This window comes from Carassius auratus, chromosome 2 (genome assembly GCF_003368295.1).
Source record: "Carassius auratus strain Wakin chromosome 2, ASM336829v1, whole genome shotgun sequence".
Lineage (NCBI taxonomy): Eukaryota > Metazoa > Chordata > Actinopteri > Cypriniformes > Cyprinidae > Carassius > Carassius auratus.
The window spans coordinates 8,931,931-8,954,163 of record NC_039244.1 but is presented as its reverse complement, the minus strand read 5'-3'; the positions used below and the strand labels follow the sequence as shown (position 1 = coordinate 8,954,163).

Sequence of the window (22,233 nt, the reverse complement as noted above, 5' to 3'; positions counted from 1 at the left end):
TAATAGTTTACAAAATTTCACTGTGAATTAAACAAAAACAATATGTTTTGGGGTTTACAATACTTTTCTGTAGAGATTTTACATAGTTTTCCTGTAAATTTCACGGTCATTTTTTACAGTGTATGTGACATTCAGTTATTTCACATTTATATATATATATATATATATATATATATATATTTCACATTTATGTATATATATATATATATATATATATATATATATATACATATATATATATATATAAACTATAAACATTCTATAATTTACATGATCTAAAAACAAAGGTTGAAAAACACATTTTAGTTATTTCACATTCATATATAAAACATTATATAATTTATATAATCTAAAACACATTTTAGTTATTTCACTTTCATATATAAAACATTATATAATCTAAAGCGATTTAACTAAGGTTGAAAAGCTTACTAAAGCAATCCACCTACCTTATTTAGACAGAAGCTTCAGCTTTGCGAGAAACGGGGTCCCACCTCCATCTGTCGGACTCTCTCTGAATGATAGCACACGGCTGAGCAGTGCTCGTGCCCCAGGGAGACAGACAGAGAGAGCGCGGCCTGCAGGCGCGCGCTCGTGCCCACAGGGAGAGAGACAGAGCGCGCGCCTGCCACAGTACAACAGAGTTTGAAAACATGTAGTTCTTTATATAATATACATATTCTAAGTTTATAAAAAAAAATAAAAAAAATGAATCCGACTGTTTCAGATAAAACAAGATCCATTTTGTTTAGAGAGCTGAAGGTCCCTGTGCTTGCACGCTACACTTCACTTTCTTCCGAGTTTACTAACCAATTATAATATCTTCAAAGACATTGCTCATTAAAACTAACGTATCTCACGCAGGAGTACCATGTTTTTGACAGTTTTCTGACGGGTGCATCTATGAATTACGGTGGGCGAGCGGCTAGCATCTCTTTGTACCCGTCTAATTTATGACGACATGGGCGACCTTGGTTCAGTTTCCCACCTGTTGAACAAGTTCATTCATAGAACAAGGATGACACCTAGTGGTCACTCAACACCGATTTCTCTCACAGACCCCCTTATAAACCCATTTAGACGCGTTACAAACCATCACTTTGAAGCAGAAAACTTTTTGGACGACTCTCCAAGACATTTGCTTTCCAAGACAATGGATCAAAGTGAGTATTTTATCATTTCATGTCATCTGATGGTAGTGATATTAAAAAAAAAAAACTATTCATTGATCAAACTGTGTTATGCTATTTTACAGTATATGATGGCTTTAAACCATATTTCATGTCATTCCTGTAATTTTCTTCATGTTAAGCAGATTATGCAGTCATCTGCTGATAGTGATATTAAAAAAAAAAAAAAAACTATTCATTGATCAAAGCCTGTTATGTTATTTTTACAGTCTATGGCGTCTTAATATTTCATTTCATTCCTGTAATTTTCTTCATGTTAAGCAGATTACGCAGTCATCTGCTGATAGAGATATTTTAACACTATAAAGTATGTGTTATCTGACTTAATATCTCCGCGTCTAATATCCCAATCACTGTTTTGTATGAAAAAAAAAAAAACTTTTATTTTGCAAATATGACCATATCCTGTCAAAAATATTTTTATTTTGAAAATATGACGCCATCCTGTTGAAAATACGTTTATTTTGAAAATATGATGACGTCCGGTTAACGTGCGCTTAGCTTTTCCTGCTTCAATGCTATGTATAGGATATCAGAAAAAACAATTCTGGTCCGTTAAATCTACGTTTTGCCACCGCGTTATCCGTTTGTCATCTATGAAGACGACATCGCGGGAGGTGTAAGCGTAACTAAGCGTAACTCAGAAAAACATTTTCCCGATTGCTAACTCTTCACAGTGAAACGACATATGAGGATATGATGGTGAAATGGCTCCCTCGGGTGAGTCTGGATGAAATGACACCGTTATAGTTATTTATATTTTATATTTATAAATTAAAATGAACGTATTTTAATTTTGTATTTTATTAATTTATATATATATATATATATATATATATATATATATATATATATATATATAATTTATTAATTTATTTTTATTGTTTTTATTTTATTAATATTATTAATTTATTTTTATTGTTTTATTTTATTTTTTATAATATTTTTTTAATTTATTATTAATTTGTTATATTGTTTTATTTTTATTTTTTAATTATTATTTTATTTTTTATTTATTATTATGATTATTATTATTATTTTTAATTAATTTATTTATTTAATTTTTTTAACAGACAACATCCTACCTGATTCCACTCCGGCCCAAATCGAGAATCCAATAGGATCCTGCGACGAATCACTTCCTGGACCCGACGACGAACTAGCAAGAAAGAAGTCTAGAAAAACGAATCGCCCCACCTCTCCGGTCAGTCCTGGACCGCGTGACGAACCACCAAGAAAGACTTATCGGTTTACAGCGGTGGTCTGACCTGAATCATACGGCGAACTACCGAGAAAGGCTTATCGTTTTACCCCGGCGATCAGTCCCGAGAGCTCTCCAGAGAGGCAAACTCTCTGTCTGGCACCACCGAACAGCCCGGCGACCAGTCCTGAGACCGAGCTGTTTTATGGTAAGACTAACTACATTATTTGCATTTAAACCAGACGGGGTCAAACCATTAAGATTTTTAAAAAAAAATTTTACACCCAGCAGACTCGAGTATAAGCCATAAGGATGACGTGACTACCTGGGGGCCGTCTCAAATCGATGCCTGGGACCAGAGTTCTTGGATGAGCGAGCGTGACGAGGTGTCTGCCACCAACGCGGGTCAAATACCATATCCTTCTCCCTCACAGTCGTCGGAAGAAGTAGAAGTGGAAGAAGTGCCGGCGCCTCAGCCGGTTGATGAACCATTCGACGATCTGCCTCCGTTTCATAGCCCCATTAATTCGATACAATCAATTGGTCAAGAGTTTCGCGACGCGCAGGTTGACATAAACAACAAATACATTGAACTCCGCGACGTACAAGATGATATTAACGACAAATTGATCACGTTGCGACACGAATCTCATGACAGACAAATCGTTGCGTGGGAGCTCCGTGCGTATCACCTCGAGTCACGCAGTCGATTCGATGCTCAAGATCGCTTTATTCAGGATCTGGCCAATGAAATATTCCATCGCGTCAATGCTATGAGATCGACGATTGATCAGCAGTTTGATAGAAATGATCGTATGGTGACTCAATACCAAAGGGAATTGATGCTACTATTGCATCATCTCATTCTCACCATCGTATATGAGACCATGGAGTCAAACTGAATATAGATGTATTCAGAGTAATTCTTATATTCCATCTATACTTTGTTTACATATAATCTGATATTTCAAGTAATTCTTATATCTCACGTCAGCTATGATTGTATAAATATTCCATGTATGCGTTTTATACTTTGATTTACATATAATCCGATATCTGCGTTTATACTCTGATTTTGTCATATATGCTTTTATATTCTGATTTTGTAATACTTCATTTATGATTTTTTCTACTATATGAAATGTGTAATAGTTCATGTATGCTTTTTTTTTACTCTATGAAATGTATTATAGTTCATGTATGCTTGTTTTAACTCTATGATTTTGTAATAATACGTGTTTTTGGTCTGAAATCTAAAAATGGACGGTTCAGACGACTTACTTCAATCAGACCAATCCTCCACAGAACTGACGCCGGACGAGATCGAAATTCTAAGTTTACTTCCGGACTCTTTAGAACAGTATTTGTTTAATCAAGAATCCCCTCCTACTTTGGATCTTTTTGAATTAGACGTAAATCCAAATATGAATTTGTTCAATCCTCTGCTAAGCCTAGACACCGATCCCGTTGTACAACACGGCGGTGTTTTAAACAACCCACCGGCGGCATGTACCGAGGCTGATCCTGACAACACAGACCACCCCGCCGGTAATGATACTCCGCAACCGTCCGTATCAGGTAACGTCGACCCTACTACACAGACTCGATTAAGCCGTACAGACGTTGACAGGTTGATTCGCGAGGGTGGGGACGTTAACGGATATCATGCTTTACCACAACCTCGTTTCAATAGCGTGACATTGAGAAGGACTACGAATATGAGAGAGATTAACTCTACAGATTTGGCCTCTTACCACGCCCGCTTACACAACATGCTTACTGGAATTGTGAATTTCGCTAGGGAATTTGACACAAATTCTCCGGTGATCAATATCACATTGATGGCTCCCAGTTTACAGATGCCCGTTAGTGGGATTTTAACCCATAGTAATAATTACAATGTGATTGGGTTTATGGATCAAATTGAAAAAGTTTTACAGAGCAACGACCGGTTACTATCTGACCAAACCGTAGAATTTGAAGCTTCCCTAGCCATGAACAGACAAGGCGGCGGTCGACGTCGGAAACTCACGGACTTGGCTGTTGATGAGGTGATCAAAAGGAAAAAGACGAGCTTATTTTGCCCGATCAATATTTCAAATAATTTGTGCTTCTCCATCTGCCTCGCCCGTTTTCTTAACCCCCAACACCCTGAGAGCGATTTAGAAAAACTGACTACCGTCATCCAAAACAGCGTCGGCTTCTCAATCCAAGACCCAATCGGTCTCTGCGACATAGCCTCGTTTGAACGAGCGCTAGACATTAAAATCGTCATATTTCACAGATGTTTGAATGCGTTCCTCGGTTCAACATATGTGTGTCCATTTTGCTACAAATCCTACACCAACCCTAGACACCATCGATGTAAGCACGCCTGCAACATCTGTTTCGACGCGGAATGTTACAGGTTCCAAGCGAGAATCATACATTGCCCCGATTGTTTGCGTTACTGTAAATCGGCTTATTGTTTCGAAATGCATTAAAAAAAAACACCTCCCGGTCAGGAATACCCCGCCTGTGATATGATCAAATACTGCAGACGTTACAGCGTTAAACCGGGCAACGAGAAAACCAAACACATATGCTCACCAGACAAATGTATGCATTGTCGAGAGCCTCTGACGGACGATGGAGCACATCAATGTTTCATACAACCTCTAGAGCTCAAGGAACCGTGTGAGAAATATATTTTTTATGATTTTGAAACGCTTTCAAAAACGGACGCCACGAGGCTAATTTTGTTTGTGCCATTTTTTTTATTTTTATTTGACCTTTATTTAACCAGGAAAATCTCTCTGAGATTAAAATCTCTTTCATAGGAGAGTCCTGGCCAAGAATGGACAGCAGTTACAGTCACACTTACAGATTAAAACAACAAATGTACAATTTAAAACACTTAAAAACAATTGCAAATCAATGAGTCTTCTTCGAATGACCGAATAATAGATTTAAAATGTTCCATAGGCAACAAAGTTTGTAATTTCAATTTTGTTTGGAGTAAATTCCATTCAAATGGAGCTGCGTACAAAAAAGCCCTTTTTCCCAATTCAGTTCTCACAAATGGGACAGAGAGAGTAAAACAATTATCAGACCGGAGGGAATATTTCCCAACACTTTTCTTTTGAATTAGACAACCTAAATATGAAGGCAACAACCCCAGAATAGTTTTATAAATGATTAAGTAAAAATGAATTTTCCTTCTAATAGACAAAGATGGCCAGGATACTCTATTATACAATATACAATGATGAGTTAAAGGTTTACTATCTGATATAAATCTTAAAGCGCTGTGATAAACAGCATCCAAAGAAGAAAGAAGCTGAGAAGAAGCAAATTGATAAACCACATCACCATAATCGAGTACAGGCAGGAAAGTAGCAGAAACTAACCTCTTTCTTACATTAAATGAAAAACAGAACTTATTTCTAAAATAAAACCCAAGCTTTACTTTTAACTGTTTTGTTAATTTAGTTATATGAGACCCAAAAGATAATTTATCATCGATAGTGATACCAAGATATTTATAATCTTTCACTAACTCAATCACATTACCTTGCAAAGTCTGAAGAGGAATTAGATTGTCTACCGGCTTTTTTCGAGCTTGAGAATAACATGATTTTAGTTTTATCAGCATTCAGAACAAGTTTTAGTGTATGAAGCCGTGACTGAAAAACATCAAATGCTGCTTGAATCAAGGCTTGCTGTTTTGAAGGTGCACCACAATACATAACAGTGTCATTTGCGTAAAAATGTAAATTAACGTCTTGATTACCATGGTCAATACTGTTTATGTAGATAGTAAATAAAAGAGGCCCTAACACGGATCCTTGAGGAACTCCTGCCATGACATTCAAAGGTCAGAAATGTACCGCCTACGGCACGGACTGCATCGCTAAGCTAATCAAACGCTTCAGACAACCCCGATACAAAGGCTAATGCTTCATCGCTCATTATGCCTCCAGATTTGACGCCTTTCTCATTCTGGAGTATTTTTGCAAAGCGGGGATCGTGCTCGAGGTCATAATGCAAGGGTGCAAACTACTCCTGATGTACGACGACGCATTTGCCCAACGATACATCGATAGCTTTTTCCCATTCGCTCTCGCCAAAATGCCCGCGGCGTTAGACTTGACGACGACTGAAAAAGGCTATTTCCCCCATCTTTTCAACAGGGTGGAAAATGAGAACTACGTCGGACCGTACCCTGACAAAAAGTTCTACAACTACGAGAACATGTCGGATAAAGACCAAGAAAAGTTTGACGCGTGGTACAGCACGGTCAAGGGCGAGCTCTTTAACTTCAGGAAAGAACTGTACGACTACGGCGTTAACGACGTCGTGTTATTGCGTGAAGGTTGCATGAAGCACAGGGCGTCATTCCTACACTGCACCCAACTCGACCCTTTTGGGTTCACGACGATCGCCAGCTGCGCAATGGGGGTCTTCAAAACACATTATCTCGCCAGAAACATGCTCGCCCTGACGCATAACAAGGCGTACATCCATCAGAATAAGTCCTACTCAAGCGGTTCGATCCAATGGCTCAAGTATATAAAAAATGGAATCGGATGAAAAAGACTGATCCCTCCGTGATAGAATTTATGGCCGATTATTCCGCCTCTGAGAGATTGAATCCGCGCGAAACGCTCTTTGGAGGTCGCACCAACTCCTATAAGCTATACCACAAAGTGAGCGGCGATGAGAAAATAACATATCTGGATTTCACCAGTCTGTAACCTTTCTGTCAGGCCAGGAAAAGCTACCCGATCGGAGACCCCGAAATCATTTTTGTAGATTTCGAACCGATTGAAAATTATTACGGACTTATCAAATCCACCGTGTACCCTCCCCGCAACTTACTGCGGAAAGGAAGTACAACTTACTTTCCGCTCGAACGGAAAACTGACTTTTCCGCTATGTAGAACCTGCTCTCAAGACCAAAACCAGACCTCGAGCTGTACCCACACGGACCAGGAAAGATCGCTCTCGGGCTGTTGGGTCAGTATCGAGCTTTTAAAAGCCATCGAGAAGGGCTATGTGGTAGCCAAGATAGACAATGTTTGGCATTTTCCACAACGGTCAGACACGTTGTTTGCCGAATACGTAAAAACCTTCTTATGTTTGAAACAACAAGCTTCGGGCTACCCTCCGAACGTCGTCACGGATGCGGAGAAAGAGGCTTACATTCGTGACTATTTTGAAAAAGAGGGTATTCAACTCGACCCGGAAAAAATCAAGTACAACGCCGCCCAAAGGGCGATCACTAAACTAATTCTGAATAGTTTGGTCACCACTTTGTAAGGTCCAGGCACCCGGCCCAAGGAAGGTATCTGGTGCTGGATGAAGGTTTCCTGCATGTTCTGTCTTTGAGCGCGTAGAGTTATTCATTTTAGGTTAAACTCAAATCTGACTCCATTTTATTATTTAATCTGACTCCATTTTAGTATGACCTCGAATTTAGGTTGAAATGCAAATTGGTTGTATGCCTTTTTAATTAATATTCTTCTGACATTTGATTATTCTAGTTAACTCTATTTTTATATTAACTCATTCATTCGGGTGCTCATGTTGCTAACAAGGATACAACTTAATCTACTAGTCAATAATTACAGAGCAAGACAGAATAAAATCAAAATGTAACAATTTATTTACAGTCAGGTAGATATGCATTTTGCCAATTACATATCCAATTGAAACACATCAAATCATATCAATACAAAACATCAAATTCTCAAAGATGAATCTAAAAGTAAAATATGCATACCTGACCTTAGAAAATACATAGTATGAAGTGAAGAGACACACAACACACTACGGGCTTTCTACACAAATCGCCCTGATCCTTTTGCTGCAATCCTTTAAATACCTCAGACCAAGACAAACATCCCCCGAGATGAAGACAGAAACTAACAATTGGAATTTGCATTACCTCAGGTCCCAAGCCTGGGTGGTTTTACAACTCAATGGGAACAGGGGGTAATTTACATAGAGGACCCTAGGAAAGGGCACTCCCATCACAGTAATCAAGATATCTCCTGACTCTTCAGATCTGTATTATCTTCTAATCTACTTTTGTGAGAGTGAGACCATTGTACCAGTTGCACTGAGACATTTCCAATGATACTACACATGAGTGTTAGTTCACTTGCATTTACATTTTCATGTAATCATTTTGAGCAGACTGAGTAGAAGGAAGAATGGGTGAAGGGATTTGAAATGAAACAAATGGCCAGAAGGGGAGGAGGTCTCCTGCTCCTCCACTCTGTGGGGTGTCTCGAAGATACCCGTGTATGTTTGTATTGTCTGTTTCTCAGGAGATCAAAGTATCTCAGGTTCTTTCGTCCTTACAGTTCCTCCGTTTGACCCCCAATGGGTCACATTCAGATGAATCCAATGGGGTCACCGTTAGATGATTGTTTATCTTTCAGATGTTATCTCAAAATTGTCTTTGTGATGTAAGCAGCTTTAGAAACCTTCTGAGGGCTGTATTCATCTGCAGAACACTCAGTCTCAGTATGTGTGTGTTGCTTGAGTTTGGCAGGTGGATGAATGTCTCCAGGGTTTCTACCTGTGGTTGAGCTCAGCATGTGAGCACAGTTAAGTGGGTCAATCTGAGCCTTTACAACTTGTTCAGTTAACGTGTCTTTCCTTTGTGGAGAAACCTCTGCTCCTTATGGCACCTTCTCTAGGACGGTAGTCTGACCCATCTTCGTGAATCCTCTCACCTCCAGCGGTGCAGTTTTTTAAGCAGACTTCAGTAGGTGAAGGTGTTCTCCTTGCTCCTTGATTTGTGTGGGACACCTGAAAAGCATCTTAGTGGCCATTCAATGACTGAATTCTGATCAGCTTCATTTCATCACCCATGGATTAAGATAGAAACGTCATAAGTTAACATAAGAGCAATAAAACAAAAAAGAAACCTGATGAATTCATGTCAGCCAGTGCAAGTGGTACATCTGATGTTAAAAGTGGTCCTATGTAAACATAAATTTTGGTATGAATATATATCAGTATAACTTGAGCATTAATTTAGAGGTATGCATCAATAAACGTCATATAATTACTATAAGAATAATATTCAAACACAATTATGAAGGTATATACAATAATCACACTGTTAATTCAGGAATTTTCTATTTAAAGTCACTTTAGAAGATGTAAGGTTTTAAAGAAGTGACTTAGAACACAATTAAAACATTTTTCTACAATGTAAATCCTAAATTCCTTGTAACAGGTGTGTGTGTGTGTGTGTGTGTGTGTGCGTGTGCGTGTGTGTGTGTGTGTGTGTGTGTGTGTGTGTGAGTGGGTATCTGATATAAAGGTTAAGTCACAGTTGATGGTTTGGTAAAGTTTCAAATTTTATGATTGATTTGATAGAGATGAAGTGCAGGCACATCATATTTGATCATTTTAATAATGTTTATTGTCATTAGTGATGTGTTGGGAAACCAGGGGCCCTCTGGCTTGTCAACCATCCTAATAACAATCTAAAATATTCAAAATGTAAAATTGTAAAGGCTTGTCTGCCTCTGTGTTAAAAAATTTGCACCATCGATCTGTGACTTGTCGTACAAATGTGTTACAGTGTTCCATTAGTTTTTTAGACAGTTGCAAATAGTAGATATTTTATATCTTTTGGCAATGTAATTAATTCTATTGTCCTGTGTGTGTGAGGCTATGTGGTTCTGTCAGTGTGATGATGGACATTAGATCTTTAGTGGAGTACCACGTTTGTGATCTAAGCCATCATTGTCTTCTGATTGTAGTGTACAGACTGGATAGTCTAGGTGAGGTGATGATGCAATGGGTGAAATGTATGTTCTATGGTCATGTCTGGGAGATGAATGGATTCTAATCTATAGCAATCTGTGTTGCAAAAATTTTGTTCCGGTTCTAATCCGGGAGGCCATGTAGATATTTGTGTGGTGATGTTCTCCTGTGAGGTGTGAATGGCCCCTTCAAGTGTCTTCACATTCATCTCCCGCATTTCAGGTTATGTAACAATTCTGTTGTCCTGGCTTGGTGCAGAGGGGACAAGACACCCTCCTGGTATCTGTCCTCCAAAGAATTGCAGTGGTCAACCTGAGACAGAAAAAGATACAAAGATAACCACAGTTAATTTTGAACTTTTCATCAGTTTAGTGCTCTGGCATGTGGAATTACTTTAACTACATTCATCCTCATGTACTGCAGTTTTAATCCAGATGTCACATGAAACGGAGTTCGGTTGGTCAGATCTGAATTACTGCTCCTGTTTCAGTGCAGTCTGAGTGTGTAACACCTGATGCTGCTCTTGCAGTAGAGCCCTCACAGTCTGCTGTGTCATGAGCATTGGAGACCCCAGTTCTACTGGGGACATTTTCTAGATTAATTGGTGTTTTTATCACCCATGTCATCATGCATTCCAATGGACCAATGTCCATGGCTTTAGTTGCTGTTGCTCTCATTACAGTCAGATCTGTGGGCAGAAATGTGTTCACCTGTTTTGGTGTTGTCTGTTTGACAATTGTTGTTTTATGGTGTTGTTCACACATGCAGATCTCTGTGGCACATAAGAACTTCTTGTATTTTACACCCCCCTCTCATTATTTTTCAAGTCAATTTAAAAGATTAAAAGATCAAATGGTGTTTTGTGGCTGTATACGACTGTGGCTTTGTGTAAATGCTGTCATGCTCCAAACAAAGGAAAGGAAGTTTTACAATTGTTATGTAAATTTGGTCCTGTTGCTGTAACAGGTAATAGCCTCTAAGAGCAAGTGTGAGGTGAGATCTGGCTCAAAATACTTCCATAAAATGTTTTTATTATTACAAGATTAGCTGCAAATTCGGAGTTTCCATTTCCAAATAATGTTAGCCATTCTCTCTGATCAGATCAAATTTTTAGTTGGTGCTCCTCAGTGAAGGATGAATTGGTTTGCTATCGCTTGTGCCACACTATTGAAATGAAATCACACTTCCTCCCTTTTGGCACTGTGAAGCAAATCAATCTGCCACATGGTTTAAGTTCTCACATGTGAGGAGAGCATTTTCATTAAGACATTTATGAAATCACACTGTGGCCACGTGGCTATTCTATGCTCCTCTACATGGTTTAACTGCAGCTATACAGAAAATAGCAGAGTGTACCACTCAGGAGACAAACAAATTCAACACAGACACACATGTAACTTGAAATTGCGATGCAATTCCAGTATTAAAGTTATTCCAATTTTACACAAGACACATGGTCTAGAATGCATGTAGCATCTACAACCTTAAACCTAAGTGTTTACACACTTACAGTAAAGCAGTCATGTGTTTTTTAAAGAATAAACTAAACTAAGCTATGTGTACATTTAGTAGCACAAACAACTATAATGTGTTTTCTATGCTCACAATGTTCAGCACAATTATAAATTTGAAAATGCAAGCAGGATTATTGAAATTTGGATGTTTCCATATTAAACTCATTGCTATTAAACTGCTAACCCACTAGTAAGTGAAGTCAGTAGCTGAAGGCCTTGCATTAACAATGCAGTCAACTCACTAAGAGTGTTACCTGAGGTAGACTTGTTACATGTCAACCCCTGATCTTTTCCTTTAGAAAGTGATATCTTACGTTTCTGAAAATAAGGTGGAGGTCTACTCCTTCCCAGTGACCAGCATTTTTCCTCTGTATGGCCTATTTTCTGACAGGAAGAACAAAACCTGCTATCTTTGCCACAGGTTTGTTTGCTGTGTTCTCCTGAAGTTTGAGGATTTTTATGAATCTCTAATGCTTTTTTTACACCTTGCGCACTGGTCCACGACTCTGCGCTATTATGGTGCTGCATCTCCTTAAGAACTGAAATCGGCACACTATCTTGAGCAGTGGAACAGGCTTCCTCTGAACTAAAAGTTCTAGATTCATCACAGCAAGTCACCTCCTCCAAGAAGTGGACATGCTTTTCAGCCCCATTGCTTTTAGAATAATTCCCTTCTGTCATCCACTGTGCAGATGCAGTGGTTTGGGGCTTTGATTTCCATCTGTTTTCTATCCTTGAACCCCAATCTACAATCGCTCTGAATGTGTTTTCGGCTGAATCTGCTCCGTTTAACAAAGCATTTTGGACTGGAGTGCCAGCATTGTTCTTTATGAGTTGTAACAATGGTTCGTGATCACGGCTTGCATTTTCTAGACCGGAATATTCTTTGTATGTCGTCCACAGACGTTCGGCGAATGTTTCAAACGGTTCATTGCTTTCCTGCTTAATTTGTAGTATCCTGCTCCAATCTGCACTTGTTGGACCCCTTATATCTAGCAATGCCTGTTTTAATCGTTCAAAGATACTTTCGTCAGTTTCGTTATTGTTTCGCTTGATTATGTCTCCAGATTTCATTTGAGGGGTTAATTTAGATCGGAGTTCTTCAGGAATGGTTAAGAGTGCGATTTGCCATACATCCCTAGTTTCCAATTTATACACTGTGGCTTGTAGCATCGGTGTTTCCCAATAGGGTTGGAATGGCCCTCTTCTGGGCATCATTCCCACAATCTGTTTGTGTGTTGTACACTCTTCGCATGTTAATGGGCGGCTAATCGTGGTTATTTCATCGTTTGTATTTGTTATGGTTTTGAGTACAGCAATTTTAACTGATTTGGAGGGTTTTTCGCTGGATTTTGCTCTGGTTTTAATCGGACTTCGCTGATTTTGTTCTCCGTGTCTCTGAACGGGATCTCGGTTTCTCTGAGAATCTAATGCGGCAACATCATCATCGTCACTATCGCTGTTTCTTTCATAATCAAAGGTTTCATGCACTGCCGCTTGCTTAACTGCAGCCACTGGGAAGCCTGCATTATTACAGCAGTCTTCAAGAGCTGATATATAATTATTGCCGGTTTGGAGTTTCTTTTGAAGCCCTTCGAGTTTTCTTGACATCATCTCACTCTGTCTTGCCCAACCTTGTCTTTCGAATGTAAATGCCTCGACCTGTGCTCTTAGTTTTTGCAATTCTTCAGAGCGCCCTTTTTCAATTTCTTTGATGCTTGTTATTGTTCGTTTGTTTTCAGCTATTGTCTCGAGGTCATTTTTACGAAGCAGGTAGACGATAGCAGTTGGGATATTCTTATATTTCGATTTAGATGCCATTTTTTTTGCCCTCGGCCAAAAACCAAGCTACAATTTCGTTGTTTTTCCATTTAAGATTGAATCCTTTATCGTTTAAACTAAGAAGTGTGTCTTTTATTTGTAATGCCTGAATTTCCATGATCTCCTGATCTACACTGTCACTGTATTGTCCCTGAAAAGCCATGTTTCCCGGTTAATTCTCCCCCCACCGGATTTCTACGGTCTCCGGTCTAACAATGGGTATGTCGACCCGTTCTAAAAATGTGTCTGTATGTGAAATGCAAAAAGCTTTCCCTCAACACTTCTAATAAGAAAAAGAAATGAACTTACCGCAGCAGTTGTAGACAGGGAATAAGCTCAAACCTTATATCTTCAGAGAGAATCAAATTGAAATTAGCGCTGGAAAGACGTCACTCGCATAATTAGGGAGATCACGTCGGCGGGGTCACCACTTTGTAAGGTCCAGACACCCGGCCCAAGGAAGGTATCCGGTGCTGGATGAAGGTTTCCTGTGTGTTCTGTCTTTCAGCGCGTATAGTTATTCATTTTAGGTTAAACTCAAATCTGACTCCATTTTATTATTTAATCTGACTCCATTTTAGTATGACCTCGAATTTAGGTTGAATTGCAAATTGGTTGTATGCCTTTTTAATTAATATTCTTCTGACATTTGATTATTCTAGTTAACTCTATTTTTATATTAACTCATTCATTCGGGTGCTCATGTTGCTAACAAGGATACAACGTAATCTACTAGTCAATAATTACAGAGTAAGACAGAATAGAATCAAAATGTAACAATTTATTTACAGTCAGGTAGATATGTATTTTGCCAATTACATATCCAATTGAAACACATCAAATCATATCAATACAAAACATCAAATTCTCAAAGATGAATCTAAAAGTAAAATATGCATACCTGACCTTAGAAAATACATAGTATGAAGTGAAGAGACACACAACACACTACGGGCTTTCTGGCTACAGAAATCGCCCTGATCCTTTTGCTGCAATCCTTTAAATACCTCAGACCAAGACAAACATCCCCCGAGATGAAGACAGAAACTAACAATTGGAATTTGCATTACCTCAGGTCCCAAGCCTGGGTGGTTTTACAACTCAATGGGAACAGGGGGTAATTTACATAGAGGACCCTAGGAAAGGGCACTCCCATCACAGTAATCAAGATATCTCCTGACTCTTCAGATCTGTATTATCTTCTAATCTACTTTTGTGAGAGTGAGACCATTGTACCAGTTGCACTGAGACATTTCCAATGATACTAGACATGAGTGTTAGTTCACTTGCATTGACATTTTCATGTAATCATTTTGAGCAGACTGAGTAGAAGGAAGAATGGGTGAAGGGATTTGAAATGAAACAAATGGCCAGAAGGGGAGGAGGTCTCCTGCTCCTCCACTCTGTGGGGTGTCTCGAAGATGCCCGTGTGTTTGTATTGTCTGTTTCTCAGGAGATCGAAGTATCTCAGGTTCTTTCGTCCTTACAGTGGGGACGCTTCTCTTTAAGACCGAACTTACCTCAAACGATTCTGGTGCGCGAGCCCGAAGATTTCACCAGAATCGTTTTTGGCAACACCGACACCTTGTCCTATTTCTCATTCGTCTCAGACGACGTAGCTCTAGTCCAGCATAAACCCGACAAGGACAATGTTTGCAAGGCGCGCGACATCAATGTTTTTGTAGGCGCTTTCACTACAGCGCACGCCCGACTGGAATCGTAGGAAGTGATGGATAGACTAGGCGTACGATGGCTATACTCTGACACCGACAGCGTCATATTCGTGTCTAGGGACGGCGACTGGGAGCCTCCTTTTGGTGATCATTTAGGGGAGCTGACGAGCGAATTGGACCCCGACGATCATATAACGACCTTCTGTGCCAGTGGTCCCAAATCATACGCTTTCGAGACGGTCAAAGGTAAAGTCTCCATGAAAGCTAAGGGCATAACTCTGAATGCTAAAAAATCCAAAGCTATCTGTCTCGAATCCCTGATTGGTCTGGTTGACAGCTATGTGACGTCTCACGATAGATCCAAATACATCCTGGCTCAGATGGAAAACATTGTGAGGGATAAAAAGACTTTAACATTACAAAACAAATCAGTCGTTAAAAGGTTTAAGGTCGTCTGCGATAAACGTCGGCTTTTAAGCGATTATACCACGCTTCCTTACGGCTACTGATCAGATGGCGATGCACAGAGGGTCTCAGGTTGTGTCCGATTTTGATTTCAGACTTCAACACCCTTTCAGCTGCGTTGTATCTGGACCGTCCAATTCTGGAAAGTCTTATTTTGTGAAACTTTAGTTGGAAAAAGGTTTGAATATAATTTCGAAGAAAATTGAAAACATTGTTTGGTTGTAAGATTGTTGGCAAACTTTGTACGATGATTTACTTCAATTGTATGACATTAAATATATATTATACAGGGAATACCCCAGAGTCTGAATGATGATGATTTACTGCCTGTTACCACCGCCAACCTTCTCGTCGTCGACGATCTCATGGAACAAGCTAGCGCTAACGTCGAACTGCAGCGCGTGTTCACTCAATACTGTCACCATCGTAATCTCAGTTCTATTTACATAGTGCAAAATTTATTCGCGCAGGGAAAGTCGAGTCGAACCATCAGCTTAAACGCCAATTAAATGATCCTGTTTAAAAATCCTCGGGACCTCCATCAAGTGGCGATGCTAGGTCGTCAAATGTACCCCGGAAACACAAAATACTTTATGGAGTGTTATCACAACGCGGTCGACCGACCTTTCAGCTATCTAATGATAGACTATAAAGTGAAAACTCCGGAGCAGTACCGTCTCAGAACAGGATTGCTTTCAGACCGTTTTTTCGGGTTTATATCCCTAAAAAAAGAAGAGCGTGATCACCATGTCCGCCAGGCTTTGTAAGCATCTGCCGGTGTTAAAAAATGTTACATAAAGCCACTCCTAAACAACGACGCCTTCTTTTACAATCGGCGTCCGACGAATTCATTATAGCGCTCTGCGAAGTGGCTCTAAACATCCTCTACGGCATCATTCCGGTGAGCAGGCAACAGTACCAAAAACTGAAAAAGAGAAAAGTCGATATTAAATTTGTAGCCGATAAAAAAAAAATCGGCATAGCGGCCAAGAAACGAGTCTTCAACCAGAAGGGAGGGTTACTGCTACCGCTCCTCAGCGTCGCCGTGACGTTTCTCACCAGCTTGATAGCGAATCGTTAGGATGGAGTATGCCGAAAAGATGTATTTAGTCCCTCACCATCAACTGGATAAGCTCAAGAGTGAAAATGCTCGCGAGAACATTCAACAGACCGTGGAGAGCGATTTGGACACCGCCATAAGAAATATTTTACGCCACGACGATTTGAATCCTTACGAAAAAGTCAAACTTTACAGCCAAACCCTGGACAGGTTTTTGAACGTCGTTAAACAAGGGGATCGTTAGAGCGGTGTTTTAACGCTTTCGTTACCCGATCTTGATCCCGGTCATAAAGACGAATCGCCGACTACCACTAACGTCGAAGACGGTAAAGCCGAGGAGGCTGTCGTCGCCGAAGTTCTGAAGAACGTGCTGTCAAGAAGCGTGAAAAACAGCAGATACATATTAGACAAGATGTCTAAAGCTAAAGGACTAAGCTCGTGGAACGAATCCGGGGAGTTTGTGTTCAGGGATAAATCCGTACAAGGTTCGCACATGGTCGATTTGTTAAAAAATGTTACGGCCCCGCAAAACGTTAGGGATGAACGGAGACCTCCGGGATGGTCGGAGTTTCTACGCGCCTTTGGCGAATTAAACATCCCTTTTTCTACGGTGCCAAGCCAACAGGTCAGACGTACGATTAACTCTATAGAATAAACCCGTAGAACCCCCATCACCGTCTGTTAGACCTTATAAAAGAAAAATAAAAGGGAGAAGATATTCACCTCCCTCGGGTCCAGATTTTGAAGACTCGCAGTTTAAATCGCCGACTATCGACCTACGGCAATGGCTTGAAATGTAATGACTCCTTAGATTTTGCACGAGCATTAATTTGTATCTTATGATTAAATAAATAAAAGACGATAAGAAAAATATAATGGTTTAAGCTTTTTTATTTATACGTCAAACATGTCTGCACACAATGAACGCACGATAACATTTTATCATTACAAACATGCAGTCTCAAACTCTTCACAAAGAGGGACACCATTTTATCATTTTTAATATAATCATCGTTGTATAGTTTCATCACGTGGTTATAGTCGCGACCTCTGGCTAGATGATATAGAAAAAACACACAGTGCTGTCCGCAGGTATCCGATGAATAATCCTGGACGCGTCTGTCGGAGTATAATACGTCAACGTCGTTGACGTCTAGAAAGTTAATGATGCTGATTGGAAAGCGGGGGCTGTCGGGCGGATTGCCGAAGCTGTCAAAAAAACAAGCGGTCCCATCTCGGGCTAAATAAACGGCTTACCAATGTTGGCCCGGCAATCGAGCCGGATGGGTATTAACAACGCAGAACGATGGTAAGATCCTCAACGGTTTTTTGTGTAGTTGATCGCTCGGCAGAACCCCGAGAAAATGAGTCCCGCATGCTATTTTATCCACGATAGCTGTGAGTTGTAGCGTGTTCATCGATCAGTACCTGTCTGCGGTTAGACACTTCAATGAGGCTGTCGAATACGGCGTAAATTATTAAATTAACGGTATTCGGCAGAGCTTGTCTGAAACGAGCTTCGACTCTGATGTTCCCGGACTTAATGAGGGAAATGTGCTGACCGGAGTCCTCGTCAGGCGTCAGGTTAAATGCGTAGAGCATGTATCCGTTCAGGAAATCATTCCTGCCGATACAGAGCGGTTGATCTTTAAGGTGTCTCCCGGTCATCATCGCCAGCTGATAATATTCGCGCACCGCCAAACCGGCGTCGAAATTAGGTTGTAGAGGCTTGGCGGGAAATTGTTGACCGTCCAAGTAGACCGCAAGGAATTCCAGATTGAAATGTTTGAACGCGAATGGATTTTTCTCGTAGGAACCGGTGAATGCGTCGTTATCGACCATACCGATAACTATAGACTTTGGCAGCGTTCCTAGAAACAGATTTTCTTGATTGGAAACGCGAGAGCCGGCGGGTATGGAGAACGATTTTAGACAGACCCTATCGATGGGGTACTTGGCCGTGGTCGAGAGCAGCGTCTGGGCGTGAGCCAGTCTCACCGGGGGTGATAAGGAAACTTTTTTGACAAATAGGGACGCCGCCGCTATATGTAATTTGTAAGCCACGTCGTCTGACCTCATCAGACAGAATTCATCCTTTGCCCTTATGAACCGTAATTTTAAATCCAATCCATTAATTAAAAGTTTCTCTTGAAAGAATATATCGCTGTGTATGGGGGCTAGCAGTTCCACCTCGCTGCTTCGGCTGGTGTAGAGCGATCTCTTCGTAAACCCCTCGTTACGGCCTGTGGGGTCATTTACATCCATGTAACCGGTTGTGTCTTTGTGAAACAGCCCGGCGCTGAAAATACTTTCCAGCGTATCTTTACCGTAGTTGAGCAGACTTTCGATGATGCAGCGATACGGATGAGTTCCGGAGCTCTGAGATATCAGGCGGTCGCCGAGGGTTATAAACCAGACTGTTTTTTGATCATTAAAAAATATATACTTTTGATGTGCAATTGTTTAGTCATTGAGACTGTAATCGAAGGCTTTTTTTTTTTTTTTTTACATAAATCCATTCTGGAAAATGGTTTATACAGCCCACATACATAGAACAGGCAGATATTTTGCTATTGAATGTTGTGTAAGTGCAGTTTACAGGAAATGGGTCTAATATCCAGTTTATTTTCAAAATCAAAATATCGGCTTATAAATCGGCTCTTTTCGAGTTAATATCGGCATCGGCGCCCAAAAACCCATATCGGTCAGGCTCTAATATATATATATATATATATATATATATATATATATATGTATGTATGTATATAAATAAACATTCTTGAATCATTCTTGTGTTTTGTCTTGCCTCTCAACAACTTTTAAAATATTGGCAGTAATTTAGTGACTCGATACGCTGATTCCAACTTTAACTTACCTGATAATGAGCTAATTCACCTTAAGGAAGTGAATCAATATACTGTATAATTCAAGAGACTTTTCAAGAGACAATTCAAGACTTTTAAGGTTCTTCAATTGTTTTAACATTGATATACATCAATTTTACAAAATTGACATTTCATTTATATTTCGTGTAAATTCATGTTTAAATTTAAAATTGTGACTCAAAGCACACTTAGTAATTAAACTCTGCTGCATTTTGAATCAAAAATCACATTTAAAAACAAATGCTACTGAGATTAATATATTGATGCTATATACAAAGTAACGTGACTGCAAACTAAACCAACAGGATACTAGAACTGCGTTCCTGAAACTGCAGCCATCGCTATATTAGCCAGTACGGTAGGTGGCGCTGTCAGGAAAAACTAAGGTCCTCCGGTTGTGCAGGAACATACTATTGGAATTAGGTGGTCTCCCTTTCCTATTGATCTGTAATTATAATATTGCTAGAATCCCATACAATTTATCTAAATTTCACAAACAGGCATTACTTGCATGGTCATTAATCTTTAAGCACAATTTCTCCCCTCACCGGTACTTCATTTGGAACAATCAAGACATTGTATATAAGAGAAAATCTTTGTTTTTTAGTAGTTGGTTTGAGAAAAACATTCTGGTTGTTTCCCAGTTATTTAACTCAGAAGGTTTTCTTTTAAGTTACGAAGAATGTTTATGTAAATTTAATTTTCCAGTAACTCCCAAAGAATTTTCCATTGTCATGGATGCTATTCCTAAAGGAGCTGTTATGCTTTTAAGGGACTCTGTTAGATCATCCAGCGCTTTATCTATTTCTTTAGACCCATTTGAAATCCCTGTATGCTTTGCTATGCTTTCTGTTACCTTCTTCATCACGTAACTTTAAGATTAGATCACTTTTTCAAAAGGAGCTTGTAACAACTCCTTATGTTGTGTTTTATTGGAGGAATGTGGTTGATCATATTGATTGGAAAAAAGTATGGAATCTGTCTTCGAAATACATAATAACAAACAAGGTTAGAGAGATCTCATTCAAATTATTACACAGATTTTACCCAACTAATGTTTTTTTGAAAATATTTAAATCAGGCATCGATACAAGCTGTTGTATTTGTGGTGACCCTAATGAAACAGATGTACATATATTTTGGGATTGTCCTCACACACAGCAATTTTGGATTGAATTCTGTAGTGTTGTCAATCGCAGTGTGCTCCATGGTTTCTCTCTGCTTTTTAAGGATGTACTGTTTGGCTTCTTTAATATACCAAAAGATAAAATTAAGGAATATTTGCAAAATTTCAAATTCACCGTAGTAAATTCAATCGTCAAAATCCTTTATATATTGTTTTTGAAAAAGAGGCTCAACAGTATATTCAAACTATTTCATCTTCTAAGAATCTCAAAGCTTGTAAAACGATTCATTTATTTAATATTTTTAATTTATTTTGTTAAAGTTTTTGTTTTGTTTTATTTATTTACTGTTATATGTCTATAAATGATGCTTTGCGTGTAATGTCACCTCTTTGCACGTGATGTTGATATTATCTGTATTTGTATTTTTGGTACCTTGGCATTAATAAAAAAAATAAATAAATAAAAAGTCAGTTTATAGCCTACCGTTAGCATTTTATATCTGACGGCTTTATTTAGGCTTTAAAATGTATTAATTTTGGAGTAATTTGTAAATATAATCTTGATAAACAAAATGTATAAGGGTCATAACCCTTTTTTGAACACATATCTTATTTTTTGCGATTTTCCAAAAGTCTATGGGGAAAATGCATGGCTTTTCGATCGAGGGAACCGGCTAGCACTTTTTTCCAGGGATTTCAGAACAGCGTAACAAATTTTGCGTCGTCGGGCAGGCGTGGCCTATTTGATAATTTGCATAGGTCAACGACCATGCGCAGATGGAAGGAAAGCCGTTCACTAAAATTGCTTCAAATAGCGTTACTTCTCAGAGATTGTGGGTGTTTTTCATATTATATTCATACTGTTACAACTGAAGGTTACCTTTCCGCGATCGAGAGGTGTTTCGTGTCAAATTAAATTCATACAGTTAAAATTACATTACATTAACACTGTTATAACTTCAGATACCTGTCCTGATCTCAGGTGTTTCATGTCAAATTACATTAATACAGTTACAACTTTAGATACCTGTCCTGATCTCAGGTGTTTCATATAAAATGTAAATACAGTTACAACTTCAGACACCTGTCCTGATCTCAGGTGTTTCATGTAAAATGTAAATTAATACAGTTATATCTTCAGATCCCTGTCCTGTTCTCAGGTGTTTCGTGTAAAATGTAAATTAATACAGTTATAACTTCAGATACCTGTCCTGATCTCAGGTGTTTCATGTAAAATGTAAATTAATACAGTTATATATTCAGATCCCTGTCCTGATCTCAGGTGTTTCATGTCAAATGTAAATTAATACAGTTATAACTTCAGATCCCTGTCCTGATCTCAGGTGTTTCATGTCAAATGTAAATTAATACAGTTATAACTTCAGATCCCTGTCCTGATCTCAGGTGTTTCATGTCAAATTACATTAATACAGTTATATCTTCAGATCCCTGTCCTGATCTCAGGTGTTTCATGTCAAATGTAAATTAATACAGTTATATCTTCAGATCCCTGTCCTGATCTCAGGTG

General features: G+C 39.1%; 1 protein-coding gene across 1 annotated transcript; it reads left to right on the top strand.

The window, feature by feature from the left end:
• Positions 1-3,562: 3,562 nt before the first annotated feature.
• On the top strand, positions 3,563-17,870 carry LOC113114924 (uncharacterized). Its single transcript, XM_026282038.1, has 2 exons — positions 3,563-7,677; positions 14,986-17,870. The coding sequence occupies exon 1, from the start codon at positions 3,651-3,653 to the stop codon at positions 4,872-4,874; it is 1,224 nt and encodes a 407-aa protein (XP_026137823.1). The 5' UTR covers positions 3,563-3,650; the 3' UTR covers positions 4,875-7,677; positions 14,986-17,870.
• The last annotated feature ends 4,363 nt before the right edge of the window (positions 17,871-22,233 follow it).